This window comes from Diabrotica virgifera, chromosome 3 (genome assembly GCF_917563875.1).
Source record: "Diabrotica virgifera virgifera chromosome 3, PGI_DIABVI_V3a".
NCBI lineage: Eukaryota > Metazoa > Arthropoda > Insecta > Coleoptera > Chrysomelidae > Diabrotica > Diabrotica virgifera.
The window spans coordinates 218,875,007-218,895,756 of NC_065445.1; the positions used below are offsets into that span (position 1 = coordinate 218,875,007).

Genomic DNA, 20,750 nt, shown 5'->3' on the forward strand with positions numbered 1-20,750 from the left:
CTAGTTTTCATTAGGTACAACCCTCCTTTTATCAGGTCTACGAACTTCATACATAGACCATTTGTTATAAACTATATTTTTGCTAAAAGTATTTCTTTTGATAAAATAATTACTTTTTAAGTTATTTGTGAAAAACTGTCTAATAACGTGTTTTTTTTGTTGAAAAATAAAAATATTCGCTTGCAAATACAGTAGAGTGTCGATAATCCCAACTAATTGGTACAGGGGTAGTTCGGATTATCAAATTGTTCGGTTTATCAAAAATATGTTCAAAATACATACAAAGCTCGGATTATCGAACATATGTTCAAAATACATACAAAGCTCATAAACATAGTACATGTACATTGTACATATTTATGTACATACATTTTAGTTACAAGGAATAAAACACCTGCATAATAAACAAATATATTGTATGTATTTCTGCATAAACAAAACAAAAATCCGCGGTCATATTTTGCCCATATTGTCATATTAAATCCAAAAATTCGGTCCGCGATCATATTTTTTAATTTTATAATTTTTTTTGTGTTCGGATTAGCGATCGTTCGGATTACTAGGGTTCGGATTATCGACGCTCTACTGTAACTCAAAAAGTATTGACTTAGTGAAAAAACAACAGTTGCTTAGAATTAGTCAGTTTATCCACTACCAGACTTATTTTAAAGATACGTTTTTTCAGCCCTGAGAATGTGGTACTCACCCCCAGGGCAAAGAATACTTCAGAAAAAGTTTGAAGTTCACTTTTCAAACACACATTTCTCTTGTCTCTTATATCCCCAAGAAAGAAAAAAAAATCTGCTTTTCTCTTCCCTTCATCACAATAATAAAATAGATATAAATACAAGGGAACTATAAAAACCTGGAATTGTTGATGAGCTCTTGGGAACATACAGCACGACCAAATTCACTTTTTATTTGCGATTTGGATGCTCACTAATGTTAACGTTTGGTTTTTCCACATTTTCTGAATTTTGTTTTGGTACCATGCAGGTATTTTACATAGCGAGGAGTTAAAGCAAGAAGCCAAAATTTGGAAAAATTGAACGTCAACATCAGTGCGCATCCAAATACAAAGTGAATTTGTTTGCGCTGTATGTTCCCAAGAGCTCACCAACAATTTTAGGTTTTTGTAGTTCTCCTGTATTTATATCTATTTTATTGTCGTGATGAAGGGAAGAGAAAAGCAGAACATGTTTTCCTTTCTTGGGGATATAAGAGACAAGAGAAATGTGTGTTTGGAAAGTGAACTTCGAACTTGTTTCTGGCCTATCTCTAAGTGCTAGAATACTTGGAGGTATCTTACATTAATTTTTTTGAAGTTATACTTCTTTACGCGCGATATGAGGGTGAATTTTAATAGTATTAAAACCTTTGATCCCGGCGCAGTCGCATTACAACTTTGTTCTGATTGGATGTTCAAATGACATGACAAAAATTATCCAATATGGCAGCTGTGGGACTGTGGTTTGGTTATGTATGGTTGTTGCGTTTTAAAATTTGTAGGAAGAGAAACAACAAACAAAAAGTTAGTTAATGGTTATACTGCCTTTTTAAATAGTTTTCATATTATATTTTTGGACCTATTAACATAGAAGAGATGATTGTTGCATGCCAATGTGAAAGCCCATCAAACTGTGACTAGTATGAGTGCCGCAAAATTACTGATAAAAAACCTATTAGCTCGAAGGCGTAGAGAACTGTGGATAATAACAATCAACTGGGACGATCTACGATCTTGCTTATTTAAAGCTAAAGAATCTTACACTGGTAAGTGTTTTAAAAATAGTTGATCAAATTTTGTTATGATATTTGAACATAGCCACTTTGCACGATGCAAGTGATTGCGAAATTTATTAGTCGTTATACGGGCTCTGATTGGGTGTTGAAATGATCTGTCAATAACAAATAATTGTTCAATATGAAGGTAAACAAATGTATAATATATTAGTTTTATTGTTGTGAGGACAGAAACAAAAAAGTTTATAATTGTAGTGATTTTTAAATAGTTTTTAAAGCAACAGGTACGTAATAATTGTAAATGTATCATAGGTACCTATACCTATTTGAACCTACCAAAATACATAGTATGTAATACTTTTATTTAGATAATTTGATTACCATCAAAATTTCTATCAATATTCACCTAATATATTGTTTTCTTACTCTATGTTTTGTTGTATTTTTTCAATTCTAAATCATTTCAATTCAAAATCAAAATAATTTGATTTACATAATTCAAAAATGTCAAAAGTTTAATCCGTTTAGTTAGTCGATCTTCGCACATAATGACACACTGTCTCCGTGGCGAAGCGTTTAATGTGAGTGAACCCCAATACAACGCCAATACCAGCAGCGCTGGTAAGTTGGTTCGAATCCCAATAGAAACTTTTATTTTTTTTTATACATTTTATGATTGTAAGTTTTTTTTTTACTTAAGCCGTCCTCTTGTACCTTACGGTGTCGAGGTAATGATTGTAAGTATATTTATTATATAATTTTATTTTCAGAAAATACGTATTTAGTTAAAAAAATTTCCTACAATTAATGTTCAAAAATCATTTGTGGCATTTTTAATGTGTTTGTGTGTGTTTTATTCTTTTATGATTTTAATTTTTGGCACTGTTTTAATAAAAATGTTTGAGAAGTAGTAAGTATAAATTAGTTTAATATTTAAATAAAAAGTATATTCATTTCGTTTATAATCATATAATCATATAATAGAAGTATAACTTCTTACGTGCGTACAAAGTACACACACATTCTTTTTTTTACAGTACATACTGCAGTCAGGTTGTACTCTTTCAGAAGTATACAATATTACTGATTAACCCAGAACGATAAAACTGATTTTCGTCACATCATTGATACACTGAGGTATAACACACCCCACAATAGTTTAACTGCACAGTAATGGCTAAAATGAACTCTTAGTACTATTTATTGTACCCTAACAGTATCTACGATTTATAACTGGACGATAGATGGCCAGTGGTGCAACAAGCACTAAAGACAGATTCACACTGTGTCATTAACCTTATCTGGGGTATGTCATACCCCAATATACCGCTGCCGGGTTAAAAAAACTGTTTTTAATTATTGCAGAAGCAACTGTTTAGACAAAATTGAATTTTATGAACAATTTTACTTATCCATTTTTGTGGTGTAGGTAAATATTATCAGAATATAGAGAATAACAAGTTAAAAAATATGAATCTAACATTGATTTTTCCTTCTTTCAAGGATGATTTCCTCAAGTCGGAATTATAATGTATTTTTCTAAAACCTAGTAAATGTATATAAATGAACAGCTTATTTCAGAAAGGGACTCATGTCATGTTAACTAACATTTTCGAGAAATATGCAAATAACTGTCTGGGCGGTCCTTTTGTGTAGTACTAACCTAAACGAAAATTATGCCATATGATTTCTCTATTATAATATTGGGTTCCTTTCTACCATAAACAATGTGTCTACCATCATAGTGAACGAATCCACTCTTAACAAAAAATAACAAAAAACTTACTCTGGTCCCTTTCTGAAATAAACTGTTCAAATAATTATACTAAGGATCAGTACTTTCTGTCCTGATTAAAGGAATATTGTACTGTAAAATTCCTCTAACTGGGGTTTAGTCATAGATATAAAACACGTAGATTAGGCCAGGTCTGAAAAATAGCATAACGCGGAGCAGTTTGGGTTGGTGGTCTATCACTACTGGCGTTTAACTTTCTCTCTCAAGCATATTATGGACGCCGCCTCTGTGTTTGTGTCGTTTCATTACTCCCACCTCTTGGTAGATACACTCACACTCACACAACATACAAAGATAGCTAGACCACTGTATTTGATATTGGCATTACACTCTGATGCATTGAGTGGCATATAACTAGTCTGGTCTATTGTTAACAAGTATCTGGGTTTAATCGGGACAGAAAGTATCGGCCCTCAATGTATGATTGATTTTCACAAATATAATTTCTATATACTTTCAAAACCACTTTAATTTACAAGAATATAATAAAATAAAATAAACATATTTCAAGAGAAGTATGACGAAGAACTACTTTTGATATTTATCAAATAAATCAAATCAACTAAAACAAAAAAAATTAACCAACTTTTAGACACAGACACAGCTGAAGTGATGCCGTGTATATAGAAAGATTTGAATAGGGAACAAAAAATATATATGTCATTAAAATATAAGTAAGCTTTAAATTATTTTACTTACAATTGTGACAACTTTGGGCCTAGCTTCAATTATCCTTATTTTATAGAAACGAGAAACGCGATATTATTAGTTCAACCTACTACAAACTTGGTTATCCTCCATAATGTCGTGACATTTGACAAATTTAACTGACATTTTAATTTAAGCTTAACGCTTGACACTTGACTTCGCTTTAACGCTTGACACTTGACTTCGCAAAGCGACTTTTGATAACCGATTACTGTTTTACTAATGACTGTGTCTATTATATCAATAAAGTATAATAATATTTTGTGAAAATTTAATAATTAGATATAACCATTAAAATTGTATTCTTTTCTCTATAATAGGCCCTCTATCTGACAGCTCGACACTGTTGCGACATCTAAGATGACATGTTCAAACAAAGAACGGCAAGCCATAGCCACCTAAAGTAAAGGTGGCTATGGTCAAGCTCATCATGTGCTATGGCATAGCCACCTTTACTTAACAAGCCATGAAGTTGAAATTTGGCAACATACATTGGTAGACCGTAGACCGATTAATTCTGACAGTTCTCATTTGTTTTTAAATAATTTTCACTGTATTTACAGAGAAACTGAAATATTTTACAATATTCCGTGCTCTAAATTATAAAGAACATTTAAAGGTATGTTATTAAGATGATTTTAGTTCAATGTAATATATTTTTATATAAACTTGCGTGCATATAGAAATCCGTCCACTTAAAATTTTTGTCATTTTTAATGTCTTATATTTCCTAAATCTGTTGGCAGATTTAAGTGATTTTTTAATATGTTATAGCCTAATTCTTTTACAATACCGCTGTAATAATATTGTTGCTAACCAGTTAAATTTTTATGGTGTACCGGGCATTTATAAAATACTGAAATTAAAACCCAACTATAGACTCCGGTTTTCTTAACATTCTGTTTTTTTGATTAATTCGCTTATGTTTAACAACTAGATTTGTTCTTTATCAATTCAGGGTGTTTCTAAATAAGTGCGACAAACTTTAAGTGGAAAGGAACAAAATGTAAAATTTTGACGCCTGTATTTTAAATGTAATCATTTTTTTCGAATCCTGAGAAAACTAATGAGTATTTTTGAAAAATTTAAACGCAGAATGAAAGATTACTTTATTACCGAGGGCAGAAAGTCCCTTAGAATGAATAAAATGTTTTTTTTAATGGCATATTTGAAACTAAAAATCACATTAAATTTTCTTAATTTTTCACCCCTGTAACTTATTAAAATAAACATAGACGTTTTCAGGGACTTTCAGCCCTCGGTCCTAATGTAATCTTTCATTCTGCGTTTAAATTGTTCAAAAATACTTATTAGTTTTCTTAGGATTCGAAAAAAATGAATCCCGTTTATATTCTAGTTATTGCTTTTTTTTGTATAATAAACGTTACTTACAAGGAATTACTTTAAATATTATTTTGTACAAACTTCTAATTAATAATATTTTCTTATTCGACTCAAAAAATACTATAAATTTTACCAGAATTTGTAATTTAAAATCGTAGTTTCGAAAGCGGTAGTCCGAAAGTCGGACTACGGACGTCATCAATTGCGACGTTGCCTTTTTCTCTTCATGGCTTGTAAAGTAAAGGTGGCTATGGCTATGGTCAAGGTCAAGCTCTAGCCAATTTTCAGTGCTTCGGACATAGGGCTTTTCATTCACAGTCATTTGTTTCGAGCTGCTGTCATATGTCGTATACTCCGTGTGTATCATAGCCACCGAACAACCCGAAGGCACAGTCGACTCGGCGAGAAAAGTTCGCGCATCTGGTTTGCGCATGGCTGGCGGCCATTTTTTCGGTCCACAGGTCCGCTGCTGACACGATCAATTTGTGATTGTTGTTGTCAGATCACGCTTGTTTCGGGGTTACTTTGATTTTGTGTTGTTCTGTTCGGTGATTTTGTGCATTGTGCAATAATAATTATGGATATGGACAAAAAGAAAGGCAGTTCGAATTTAATCTGTGCAGCGATCAACTGTAAAAACACGGTATCAAATTTCAGCTATAGTTTTTTTTCCGTTTTCCAAAAGACGAATCAAGGTAAGCATTTTTAAATTCACAATGTTTTTATAAATGTGTATGTACTTAAATGGGTAGGTACTTGAAAATTTGGTGTTAACTATGAAACTTTACCTAATCAATTATTTTCAATGGGAAATAAGCCACAATTTTACCAAAAAAATGATTTTATTAACGTTTCGACGCCCAAGTCAGGTGTTATTGTCAAAATACAAAATAATTCTTGTATTCAATCATTGAAAATAGTTGATTATAAAAATGCCACAAGGAAATAGCTTCAGAACAAAACTTTACCTATATTATGTATACAGGGTGTCCAGAAACTCTACCGACAAACGAAGACAGGAGACTCCTCATATAATTTTAAGACATTTAAACCCAATTCATCTAGTCCGAAAATGCTTCCTAAGGGAGCTAGAGCTCTTTGAAGATGGCGTCTTGTAATTAGTTTTTCTTAGATACCTCCAGAACCCTTGTATTTAGAAAAACAAAAATTGGTACACACATTTATCTTCCAAAGATGCATCGATTTCATTCATCGTGAATTTCTAGTATCGGTCATAGGCGTCCGTTATGGGTAGGGCAACGGTTATTTTATCGCATAACTTTTTTATCTTTAACTTTTAAGCATTTTTGATATTGGATTATTATACTGTGAGATATTCTAGTACTAAAAGGTGCTCTTGATTTAAGTCCGTAGGACACGCCGTTTTCTAGAAAAATCGATTTGAAAATTTTTCGTCTTTTAAATTTGAAAAAAAAACTGCAAAAAAGTTTTCAAAAAAAAACAGTGCATTTTACTAACTTATACCAAGAGCAACTTCTAGTACTAGAATAGGTCATAATTTAATAATCTAAAGTCACAAATTCTTAAAAATTAAAGGCAAAAAAGTTATGCGATAAAATAACTCTTGACCTACCCAAAACGGACGCATATGACCGGTACTACAAATTCGCAATTAATGAAATCGATTCATCTCTGGAATATAAATAAACGTACCAATTTTCGTTTTTCTAACTTTTTTTTTTGAATTTTTTTTTGGAAATTCAAGAAACGAAAAATTTTGAAATCGATTTTTTAGAAAACATTGTGTTCTACCGACTTAAAGGAAGAGTACCTTTTAGTACAAGGATACCTCATAATTTAATAATCCAGTGTCAAAAATGCTTAAAAGTTAAAGACATAAAAGTTATCCGATAAAATAACCGTTGCCCTACCCAAAACGGACGCCTATGACCGGTACTAAAAGTTCACAATAAATGTAATCGATTTATCTTTGAAAGATAAATATGCGTACCAATTCTCATGTTTCTAAATGAGAGCGTTCTGGCGTTATTTAAGAAAAACTAATTACAAGACGCCATATTTTAAGACTCTAGCCATCTTAGGAAGCATTTTCGGACTAGAAGAATTAGGTTAAAATGTCTTAAATTTATCTGAGGAATCTCCTGTCTTCGTTTGTCGGTAGAGTTTTTGGACACCCTGTGTATAAAATATTGTTGAAAACGTACTTATACATACTTTGTTATTGTAGAGCTTGGAACTCCTATTTTTTGTACAAAAAAATTACAGAAATAGAGATAAAATACATAGAATACAGAGAAGCTCTTATTAGATCGCTATTAGGTCACGATATATTTTTTAATTAAAATTATACGTTAAATAAGTTTAAAGTAAATAAATTTTATTTGATACACTTATTTGAAAAATCAACACCGGTGCTGCAACATCTATTTAAGCAAAGCCGGATCTGACCACTTGGACCGATAAAATGGCGCAAGGTCACAGAATCTGTCTGACAGCTAAACAATGAAATTTATTGAAGTGCACCTTCGGGTTGTTCGGTGTCATAGCCACCTTTACTTAACAAGCCATGAAGAGAAAAAGGCAACATCGCAATTGATGACGTGCGTAGTCCGACTTTCGGACTACCGCTTTTGAAAACACAATTTTAAAGTAGAAATTCTGGTAAAATTTATAGTATTTTTTGAGTCGAACAAGAAAATATTATTAATTAGAAGTTTGTACAAAATAAAATTAAAAGTACTTCCTTGTAAGTAACGTTTATTATACAAAAAAAAACCAATAACAAGAATATACATGGGATTAATTTTTTTCGAATCCTAAGAAAACTAATGAGTATTTTTCAAAAATTTAAACGCAGAATGAAAGATTACGTTAGGACCGAGGGCCGAAAGTGCCTGAAAACTTCTATGTTTATTTTAATAAGTTACAGGGGCGAAAAATTAAGAAAATTTAGTGTGATTTTTAGTTTCAAATATGTCATTCAAAAACAACTTTTCATTCATTCTAAGGGACTTTCGGCCCTCGGTAATAAAGTAATCTTTCATTCAGCGTTTAAATTTTTCAAAAATACTTATTAGTTTTCTCAGGATTCGAAAAAAATGATTGCATTTAAAATACACTGAAAATTTTGACAGGCGTCAAAATTTTGCATTTTGTTCCTTTCCATTTAAAGTTTTTCGCACTTATTTAGAAACACCCTGAATTTATAAAGAACAAAAATCTAGTTGTTAAAGTAGCTAACTTTTTTTTATTATCCAACATAAACGAAATAATAAAAAAAACAGAATGTTATTAAGAAAACCAGAGTCTATAGTTGGGTTTTAATATATTATTATTATTATTATTATTATACAAAAAAACCAATAACAAGAATATGTGTAAAATACTTTATTTTAAATAAATAATATCTTATTTTAAATTATATGCAAATATCGCTAGAAATAACTATAACAACAATTTCTCACATGGTTTGATGTGAAGTGTTGGGGTTTAGAATTAACTGCTTAGCAACAATATTATTACAGTGTATTGTTAAAGAATCAGGCTATAACATATTTAAAAAATCACTTGAATCGGCCAACAGGTTTAGTAAATATAAAGACATCAAAAATGACAAAAATTTTAAGTGGACGCATTTCTATATGCACGTAAGTTTATATAAAAATATATTATACTATAAAATATAGTATATAAAAATATATTATATTGAACTAAAATCATCTTAATACATACCTTTTAATATTCTTTATAATTTGGAGCACGAAATATTGTAAAATGTTTGAGTTTTTCTGTAAATACAGTGAATATTATTTAAAAACATTTAAAAATAAATGAGAACTGTCAGAATTAACCGGTCTACGCTTAGATGTTGCCAAGTTTCAACTTCATGGCTTGTAAGTAAAGGTGGCTATGTGTGTATTAATATTATACACAGATTATACAACACATGACAGAAGCTCGAAACAAATGACAATCGATGAAAAGCCCTATTCCATCGAGATAGGAGTGGACATTCGGAATTCGGACTGTAAATGGAAGGTGGAAAAAAGAAGAGGAATTATAACCTTTTTTATTAACAACTTCACACTTAACTTTAACTAAATAAATAAATAATCATTATTATTATTATTATTATTATTTCGACGATGTCAATTTTAAATGAAACAGATTTATATTTCTTAAAATGTTTGGGTTTTCTCCATTCCAGCGTTAATTTGAGAAAAGGCGATACTGTACCTTTACAATGTATGGTCGAAGAGAGTATTAAAAATAAGTATGGAGTTTCCAAAGACTACACTGATATTGTTCAATCCTGGTTGCCAGTGCAGGAGGAAAATTTTACGACTATTACAGCCTTTGAAGATAGCAAAGGTTCTAATTCTGACAATGAACTTGAATTGGATTTATTGAAAGAGGATTTGATGTGTGTAATATGCAAGTAAGTAAAAGTATGTTTTATTGTTTAATTACAAAATATAAATGTTACCCAACCAGCAATTTGTCTTTTGAAAAGAGCATTCAATGATACAACAGGTTCATAGAATAGTGCACACCATAAATTTTGCAATAGAAAGAAAACAGTCCTACACATCTGCCTTTCTAGATGTTAGTCAAGCCTTTGACAAGGTTTTTGGTAACAAGCACTAATTTTCAAAATCAAGAAATATCTTCCCATCACCTACCGAAACAGTTAAAATCATATCTAAGTAGAAGGAATATTATTATGAACAAGAGTGAATGAAAGTATTTCCAACAATTTTCCTATAAAATCTGGTGTCCCACATGGCAGCTTTCTTGGACCAATATTATATGTGTTATACACAGCAGATCTACTCTCCAATAATTATCACTGGTACATTTGAATATGATGCTGTCATCCTTGCTGCCAACGAAAATCAAATTATAGCATCTAACATTATACAGGAACAACTCTAATGAAACCGAGACATGGTCAAATAAGTAAAGAATTAAAATTAATGATACAAATTCAGTCCAAGTGACATTTACATTTGAAGAGACCAGTGTCCCTGTTTCACTTAACCATATCCAACTTTCTCAATCCTCTAGTACCAAACACCTAGGCATACATCTTGACTCAAAACTCAATTGGAAAGAACATAATATATTATTAAGAAGTGGAAACAAATTGACCTAAGACTGAAATATCTAAACTGGCTAGTCAGTAGGAAATCGAAGCTAACCCTAGAAAATAAACTCCTTCTTTACAAAGTTGTCATAAACCTATCTGGATTTATGGAATCCAACTCTGGGGAAATGCGAGCATTCAAATACAACCATAATTCATAGAAGACAATAGAAAATACTGAGAACAATAACTGATGCACCTGGTATGTGTCAAACCTAACACTTCGTGAAGACCTAAGAATTCCGTTCATACAGGATGTGATCACTGAATATAACACTAAGCACCATGAATGACTGGAATCACACAGTAACCCCCTACTTCAACCTCTAATTAATAGAATATCATGCCAATGTGAGACTCAGAAGAAATTGGCCAGGTGATCTGAGAAACGGTTAAAGTGTTACTTGTCACTGGAGAAGACACTTACCAAGCGAATAGGAGCCCTTTGCTCTACAGCCAGCAAATTAGCTTATAGAACCTTATTTGTGTTTTGATTGCTAAATAGCAGTGGCGGCTCGTGATTTTTTCAATACGGCAGGCTATACCTAACTGTAAATTATCTAGACAAATTTGTACTAGCAAAAAAAAAATCTAATTTAAGGCCCCATTTTTTTGACCATTTTTTATTTACATTTTATATCATCATAATTCATAATTATTTCATAATATCATATCATTTTAAAAATAGTTAGGTAGTATAATTGTAAAAGTGTATTACCAAAGTTTGTGTCGTTTATTTGTTAACAATTCTATCTCTGTAAGTAGATATGCATATCAAAATAAATACAGATTTGAAGTTTTGCAGTCCATACAGGTTGAAGGTTTACATTGTATAAGATACTCAACTGAATTTTTTTAATTCTAAAAGCGGCTTACTCCGCGAATGCAAAAACACGGTAAATTACTGATATTTTGCTTTACATTACAGATATCGGAAAAAGTTATTTAAACAAGTTGTTCCAAATATTATTCTAATCCCACATACCAAATTTCATCACAAAATTCGCACTTTTATTTTTTTCATTATTTGTAGTCAGGATCCTAAAATCCGCAGAGGAGGCTGCTGACCGAAAAATCTCACTTGCCCGATCTCCGGGCAGCGTGTGCGTTAAGCGATGTGCAGCTCTAAGGAGACCGGGTCTCCTTAAACCATCCTTAAATGCTGCTGGGCTACGCGGAGCATTAGCAAGTGAGATTTTTCGGCCAGCAGCCTCCTATGCGATTTTAGGATCCCGACTACAAATAATGAAAAAACTAAAAGTGCGAATTTTGTGCTGAAATTTGGTATGTGGGGTTAGAATATTATTTGGAACAACTTGTTCAAATAACTTTTTGTGAAATCTCTAACGCGAAGCAAAGTAAACAAAACAGTGTGTGTAAAAAATTTATGGGGAGGCTAAGCCTCCCTTGCCTCCTCTGACCAGCCGCCACTGCTAAATAGCAAGGTTGGCAGGTTTAAACCAAAATGCTTAAAACCTTGGTTTAAACCAACTGGTTTTTTAGAAAAAAATCTGGTTTTTTTTATTCTGCCTCCAAAATGGTGTTTTTATTTAAAGCTTTTAACACAGCTGCCGCAAAATGAAGAAAGATAAGATAAATAAACTCTATGTTTTTACTTTCTAACCTAGTTATTTTGAATAATTACTTTTGAAGATGTTTTTTTTTTGTTTTATTAATTTTTTGTGCATGTAAATAAAAATTAATCTTAATCATTTTTAATTGTCTTTCATAATACAATTTTTTCATTGTTTATTACTATTATTTTATAAAATAATTTATTCATTTTTAAAGTATTTAGACTTGTTATACTATGTATCAAATAAACCAGGTTTAAACCAAATAAACCTGGTTTAAACCAAAAAAACCTGGTTTTTTGGTTTTTTGGAAAAACCCTGGTTTTTGCGAACCCTGCTAAATAGTGTGACTTAAATAAAAAACTTTTTTATTATTAATTTTACGAAAAAAGTTATTCTTCATACGAAAAGTTACGAAAAGATATCAAATTTTATTAATAAGGAGGTATGTCAAAAAATATGAATTTTGCTCAAGAGTAAAGTAGCTTTATTTTTCACAATATTGAAAATTGGTATTATGAAAATTTGTTTGGAATATATTCTAATATGCAATTACATCCTTCTAATTGAAAAAAAAAAAGAATGTGTGTGTACTTTGTACGCACGTAAGATGTTATACTTCTATTATTATGATTGCAACGAAATAAATATACTTTAAACAGTTTATTTGTATTTTATTTAAATATTATAATTTTAATACTTACCACTTTCAAAAAAATTTTATTAAAACAATACCAAAAATTAAAAAAAAAGGAATATGAATTGTCCGGATTTGAATGCGGGACCTTTTGATCTCTAGTCGAATGCTCTACCAATGACCTACCACGGCTCTGTTTACATTTCTTCTCGGACATAATTACAATGACAAAAAGATCAAGTGAAGTATAAAATAAAAATGTTTTAATAATACTTATTATCTTACTACCGAGGAAGGCATATCTAAAGACACAAAAATTATAATAAATATATTTACTAAAAACACTAATATATTCGTTTTGCACCTTATTTGCGCTGATACATATCTACATAAATTGAAAGATTTAGCAACGAAGTTCATACTGTCTGCATGCGCATGCGCGCAGAATAATAAAAATTCACTCTTAATCGCGCCTAAAGCAGTATGTATAACTTCAAAAAAAAATTTAGATTGTTACGGATAACCAACATTATTTTTAGTTATTTCACTTATGATAACTCTTTTATTATTAATTTCATGAAAAAAAAGTTATACTTTAGAAAATGTTCTGCATGATCTAAAATCTAAAACCTAAAATACAACCATCTTATATGAAATTTTATCAATTTTATACGACCTATGTCAAAAAATATGAATTTGACTCAAGAGTAAATAATATACCTTAATTTTTCACAATATCGAGAATAGTGATTATGCAAAGTTGTTTAGAATTAAAAACTATGTTTCAATATGTAATTACATTCTTCTAATTGAAATATTCTGAACTATATAGATACTTTACTTTTGATCGAAATTCATCTTTTTACTGGTATAAAATTGATAAATTATAATATAACATGGTTGTATTCTAGGTTTTAGACCATGCCGAACTTCTTATGAAGAATAACTTATTTTCGTAAAATTAATAATAAAAGAGTTATCATAATTGAAATAACTGAAAATACAGTGGAACCTCGATAAGTCGGATTAATTGGGACCGCGGCCGATCCGGGTTATCTAAAATCCGGGTTAGCCGGATGAGAATATGGTAAAAATTAATAAAATACGGTATACTTACAGATATAGTAGGAAAAATGAAAGATTAACCATGAGCTTTCATATTAAACACATCTTTTCTATCTTCCAGAAAATAATGAACCAGTACCAGTATTATAAGAACAGCTTATATAAGTATTACATGTACTTGAGTTGGCCAATTTTTTTTTGTGACACGGTGACAGATAAATGAAGCGTGTTTTATATGTTTGTTCATGGGTAATCTTTCATTTTTCCTACTGTAAACTCCATTATAATTGCAAAAACATGAAATACATATGCACAATACATCTAAATTATGTACAGCTGTATATAGACCTGGATCCCGCGTAAGAAAGAAAAGTTGATTAATAGCAAGCTGAAAATTTGTTAATAGCTTAACGGTGTCTAGTCGGACAAACTTTGATGCACGGGAACACTGGAACAGGGGAAGTTTTAACTGTGGAGCATGATAAACGTGTGGTCCTGACAAGTTTATGATTATGAAAAATAGCAAGTTGTTTTTAAGTTTATTCGACAGCCAACGTTATGTAATATATGCGAAAATGTTTGTCCGACAAAAATGTTAAGCATTTTAACGAGTCCGACACGTAGAACATGTCACATCACAGGAATTATGTTGGTGATGAATAGCAGTCTGATTTTTGCATGAGAGTTTAATGAAAGGTTAAAAAAGCAATTGGAAGTTCTGTCCGTCAAAATTAATGGGAAGTTTTCGTAGTCGGACATTCTAAACAGGTAAGATATAGACAAAAATGCTGGTGATAAATAGCTTTCCGACAAAGACGAAATTTAATTAAGTAAATTATTCCTTACCAAGAATGACTGTTGTCGGAAAAAAAATAAGGGGTAGATTTTGTAGTCGGACAATTTAAAAAAATAATTTTTGAAATTTCAATAAGGGGTGATTATTCTATGTCAAAAGTACCTGCAATCAATTACAATCGATATCTTTCGATTTATGTCAACATCATTTAGATACCTCACTGTAATACATTTATAGTAGATCAGGCAAATTATATTATGGATTGAGTGGTCTAGCTATCTTTGTCTGCCACATGCGCGGGATCGCTTGGTTAAAAGAGATAGATAGACCACCTATCGACTTTTTGCACTGTATTCCCTGTCTACCCTTATGTCTATGAATACATTTCCATTTAAGAAAAACTGTCACTTTTGACAATAAATTGCAATCGTAACTTCAAATTTAAACTAATCGATTTATTTTGGCAGCAAATTATTTCTTGCCATGTGACATATTAATTACATTATTTTATTTTTAGAAAGTTGAGAAAAATTACGTTATACAATTTTAGTAATAATTTATTTAGGTACTCTTTTTCAATAAAGCAAAGCATTAATTATAGCACGAAGAATGATATTCAATAGAACTTTCACAATTATCTGGCAACTGAACCTCATTGAATTAATGACCAAGTATTTTACTAACTTTGTAAAATGTTCGAAAATTACTCAAAAATGTTCCGTTGAATGGTTTCACTTTTGATTTGGCGACTTAAAATTTAAACTGTTTACACTCAAAAATAGACACAAAAACACTCCATAGTTAATATAAATTTTAATTTCCAACACACGTGGCAAACAGAAACTCAGAGACCATGTACTTTCAAATACTACTTTGTATAGCACAAAGTGTCACACTGACAAATGCAGCCTTCTAGTACATACTTATAAGCATAATGTGTCATATTTACGTCTATTTTTATAAGCACCGAAGTTTTAGACTCTTCACATTTTTCAATGTCGTTTACAGGGTTAAGATTTGAGTAAGGAAAAAAATGTATACAACGTTTTTTGTAGGAAATTTTCCGTACTTTCTGATGCGCCTAATTAGAAAACCCTAAGAGATTGCTTTCACATGTTCTTTGACATTTTTTATTGTCATTTTGAGAATATCTAGAACAAACTCCACCCAAAAAAATAATTGTTTTGCAATATATACATGCATTGATACTTACCTCACTGTTTTTGGAGTGTGCATGTATATATATGCACATGCAAATATGTGAATATAAATAATAATATACAACTAAAATAGCTTTATCAATATGTGACTAAGTCATTCTGAAAAAATGTTTTTTATTTATATCCTTCGATTTGCCCAAACTTTTTGTCCGACATATAACTTTTTGCGTTACAAAATATAATTTGTGCATAAACAAATCAAAATTAGCTTGCTATTTATCACCAATATTTTTGTCTCTATCTTACATGTTTAGAATGTCCGACTAGGAAAATTTCCCATTCATTTTGTCCGACAGAACTTCCAATTGCTTTTTTAACCTTTCATTAAACTCTCATGCAAAAATCAGACTGCTATTCATCACCAACATAGTTCCTGTGATGTGACATGTTCTACGTGTCGGACTCGTTAAAATGCCCAACCTTTTTGTCGGACAAACATTTTTTCATATATTATATATAACGTTGGCTATTGAATAAACTTAAAAACAACTTGCTATTTTTCACCATCATAAACTTGTCAGGACGACACGTTTATCATGCTCCACCGTTAAAACTTCCCCTGTTTCAGTGTTCCCGTGCATCAATGTTTGTCCGACTAGACACCGTTAAGCTATTAAAAAATTTTCAGCTTGCTATTAATCAACTTTTTTTTCTTACGCGGGATCCAGGTCTAATACAGTATTATTTATTTCTTGGTAAAAACTCAAAGTGAAAAAATGTTTGTTTTGTCTGATGAAAATTGGTCCAGGTTATCGGAGGCCAACTTATCGGGTTCCACTGTAATGTTGGTTATCCATAATTTAAAAAAAAAATCAATTTTTTTTTTTAATGAGAAGGATGTAATTGCATATTAGAATATATTTCCTAATTCCAAACAATTTTTCATAATAACAATTTTCAATATTGTGAAAAATAAAGCTGCTTTACTCTTGAGCGAAATTTATATTTTTTGACATACCTCGTAAAATATTCATAAAATTTGATATCTGATGGTTGAATCCTAGGTTTTAGACCATGCAAAACTTTTTATAAAGAATAACTTTTTTTCGTAAAATTAATAATAAAAAGTTTTTCATATGGTTCCAACTTACAGGGACATACTGTATAATATAGAAAAGTAGTAAGGTTTACTTTATTTTGAATTTATCCTAACAACACACTTCTTAAATGTTAAAATGTTTTTTAGTGGAATGGATGTAGGAGCCCGGAATCGTTTGGTGGAGTGTTCTGATTGCCATTCATTGTATCATCAAGAATGCCATACACCAGTAGTTACAGGAGATTCATTCGAGAACTGGAATTGTTCTAATTGTAAGGTACGATCTTAATATTCTGTATTCAAACTTTCAAAAGTAAACAAATTTTGATGACATCTGTGAAGTAGTCTAAATTAAGTATTGAAATTATAAATGCTTTTAAATAGTTATTATATTAGTGTGAACTTTTTATTTTTAGGAAGAAGCTAGTAAAAAGTTAAAAATAACTAATGACAAGTTAAGGTGAAAGGTAAAAATTAATTAAGGAGAGAGCTCTTCTCACAATAGTAGTTATAATCACCTTCAAGTTCTTACAAACACTCCAGTTATTCCAGGTGAATTCCTATTCATTAGATATGAATCCTATGAACTTAGGATGTTATACATGTCTACTTTTATATAGTTCTTCCATTATATCTTTGCACAGGCATGAAATTATTCATGAATTACTTTTTAAGCACAGAAACAAGGATCGCAAAATTAAAACTTGTCCATAGAAACCACAATAAATTAAACAAGGATGACACGTTTGGTGCCCAAGGGCCACGTGGCTGGTACCACATACTTACAATCGTTCATTTAGTAACACAGTACTACTGATGCAACTTGTGCTTTGTCGGTACCCTCGATGAAACTCATAACAACACTCATGCATCATGAGCACCAAATCTGATAAACAGTACGGCATGTCTTTGACACCTTGTTTACTATGAATTGTTACATTTATCATTTTCAGTGACAGTAACATTAGCACATTGGTTGTCTTTATTGGAATTTATAACTTATATATTGTGTTTATTTTATGAAGTTAAATTGTGTTAAGTATATTATAACATATTATATAGTTATATTATTATAGAGTATACTCTCTATGTCTTTAATGAACACGGGCATTACGAGGTTTCGCTTATAACGAGGTACATTAGATATCCCATGAAATTCCTATTGAACTATAACACCTCTATAACGAGGCATATTTGGTTATAACGACAGAAACGACAAAATTAGATTGAAGAACATGTTTTTTTACCTGCTTTTGGCGCGGTGATGGCTATAAATAAATACTGCCTGTATACAGAAATGCCCAAAATCTGTGTTCTTATAGAGGCCAGTGATGTAATAAACTCCACCGTCTGCAATAAACTTCTTCCGGTTTATCTACCGACCGATATTTAATGTTGTAGGAAATTTACAATTTACGATTGGAAAGTGTCAGTGTAGAGGTTGATCATCAGCAGCTAATAAACTACATAAGAGGCATCAAAACATTTCAGTGGTGAAGCACTTCATTTCACAGTTGTTTTTCATCATAGATGTTTATCGTTTGTTTGTATCGTAAGTCGTGTTGTAACACTATGACTTCTAAAAGACTTTAGAAGAAAAAATTAACATCCTTAAAGATGTTGGGAACGGTAAGAAGGAAGCAGAAGTTTGCCGTGAAAAAGGAATTTCAAGTTCCACTATATCTACCATGCTGAAAAATAAAGATAAGATTTTCGAAGCAGGAAAAAACTACGTGCCACAACTAATGGAACAAAGGAACTCGATACTGCAATGGTCAAGTGGTTTTCCGTAAACAGGGCTGCGAATGTTCCTGTAAGTGGACCACTGCTTCAAGAAAAGGCAACACAGTTTTCGCAGGCGCTAGGTGGTAATGAGGATTTTAAAGCATCGAGTGAGTGGATGGGCCGTTTTAAGGCCAGACATGAAGTTACGTGTGAAAAAATTTGCGATGAAACGAAGAGTGTTTCCAAAGAAGTCACTGACAACGGGTTGAAGTCATGGCCTACAATAAGACAAAATTACAGTGACGATAATGTTTTCAATGCCGACGAGCTGGGACTTTTTTTTAAACTTACTTCAGATAAGACCCTCAAATTAAAAAAATGAACGTTGTATAGGTGGCAAGTTATCAAAAGGGTAACTGTACTCGCGTGTACGGTTCCGAAAAAAGGAAGTTACTCGTCGTCGGGAAATCTCAAAAACCGCGATGTTTCAGAGGTGTGAATCAGCTTCCTGTCACATTTAAAATTAATAAAAATCGTAATGACAGTGAACATTTGAAGTGGGACAGAGAGTTGGGACATCGAAAGATTCTTTTTTAAAGGACATTCATCTCCTTCGTTTTCTACCTCGGTCTCTTTCCACCCCGCATGACCAAAACATTTTCTGATTGTTTTTTCTCTACGAGTGACCAGCAATGGGATTACATTACGAACACTCGATACGAATCGTATCCGCCATGTAAGGCGCTACGGTAAAACATGGCGGATACGATTCGTATCGAGTGTTCGTAATCCCACAGCAGGATTTGTGGATTAAATTTATGGTATCTAATAAAGTAACAGGGATTCACTACGGTTTTCCACATTATTCAGGATCCGCTTAATAATCCAAGTAATGAAGCTTAAAATAGGACAAAACCTCGCAATTTTTACAGAATGGATTGATTTGCTTGAACATTTTAGAATAAGTAGTGGATAGTCCAAGAATCAAAATCTATATGATGCCGAGAGGCGCTTTTACCATGATGGGGGTGGTTGCCACCCCATGTCGGGGGTGGAAATTTTTTATTATATTTTGACCGCAAAAGTTGGTAAAAACATTCATTCTAAGCAAGAAACGTTCTATACATTTTTTTGATAAAATTAATAGTTTTCGATTTATTCGCTATCGAAAGTGTTAATTTTATATCGAAAAAATCAATGTTTTTAATCAGTTTTCTGCAAATAACTCAAAAAGTTTTCGTTTTATCAAAACAACTTTGCTTAACAAAAATGTACCCTGTGAAAAATCAACAAAACCGTTTTTTAAAATTTTCTTTAAAACCAATAGTAATCGAGCTATACTTTATTATACGTTAGCTCTTCTTCGTCAAATGCTAAATAGTGTAGTATCAAAGTCAAAAGACGGGAAAACTATGCATTTTTCGGGGATAAAATATTTAAACTAATTTGAAGTATGTAACAAACCGACCCCTTCTACACCGGCTATGTAAGGAATGCCACCGGCGACGCATCGCAGTTCCGGGAACCGATATTTAGTGGCCCAATGACCAGATGTATTTACTTACCTAGGAAAGATGCAAAGACGCTATTTTCAGTTTTCTATTTAGTTAGCATCGACATTTTATAACGTATAGACGAAAATACACCATTTGTTCGATTATCGTGAGTTTCTTATAATCAACCCTAAAACTTGAGATAATTACCTTAATTGACCTTTAAACTGTCGCCCATCTTATGGCTTATAATGAAAATTACGCGATAAATCGTATATTTCGGTATTTTAAACGAAAATTCGCCTTAGAAAAGTGCGCTTCGGCAATAATAATTGTTAAATTATTCAGTGTGGACCCTTTTCGCAACTGTGTTCAAAAGAAGATCGCTAACTCAAAAGTTAAAAACAATTAAGTGCTTTGCTAGTTATTTTTCATATTCGGACAATAATTAGTTTCGGTATAAAAATCTAGTGGACCTATTGT

At 31.5% G+C, this 20,750-nt stretch overlaps 2 protein-coding genes across 3 annotated transcripts in view; one reads left to right on the forward strand and one right to left on the reverse strand.

The window, feature by feature from the left end:
* LOC114325955 (apoptotic chromatin condensation inducer in the nucleus) overlaps nucleotides 1-4,384 on the reverse strand; it is a 95,159-nt gene extending 90,775 nt beyond the window's left edge. For both annotated transcript variants that reach the window (XR_007697304.1, XM_050647274.1), the window contains exon 1: nucleotides 4,238-4,384. The gene's annotated coding sequence lies outside the window, so the exon portion shown is untranslated. The remainder of the gene's footprint in view (nucleotides 1-4,237) is intronic.
* A 5,205-nt stretch (nucleotides 4,385-9,589) lies between these two features.
* Nucleotides 9,590-19,466, forward strand: LOC114325953 (integrator complex subunit 12). The gene is made up of 3 exons (XM_028274109.2): nucleotides 9,590-10,010; nucleotides 17,197-17,326; nucleotides 17,466-19,466. Exons 1-3 carry the CDS (start codon nucleotides 9,718-9,720, stop codon nucleotides 17,511-17,513), a joined length of 471 nt encoding a protein of 156 aa, XP_028129910.1. The 5' UTR covers nucleotides 9,590-9,717; the 3' UTR covers nucleotides 17,514-19,466.
* Nucleotides 19,467-20,750: the final 1,284 nt, after the last annotated feature.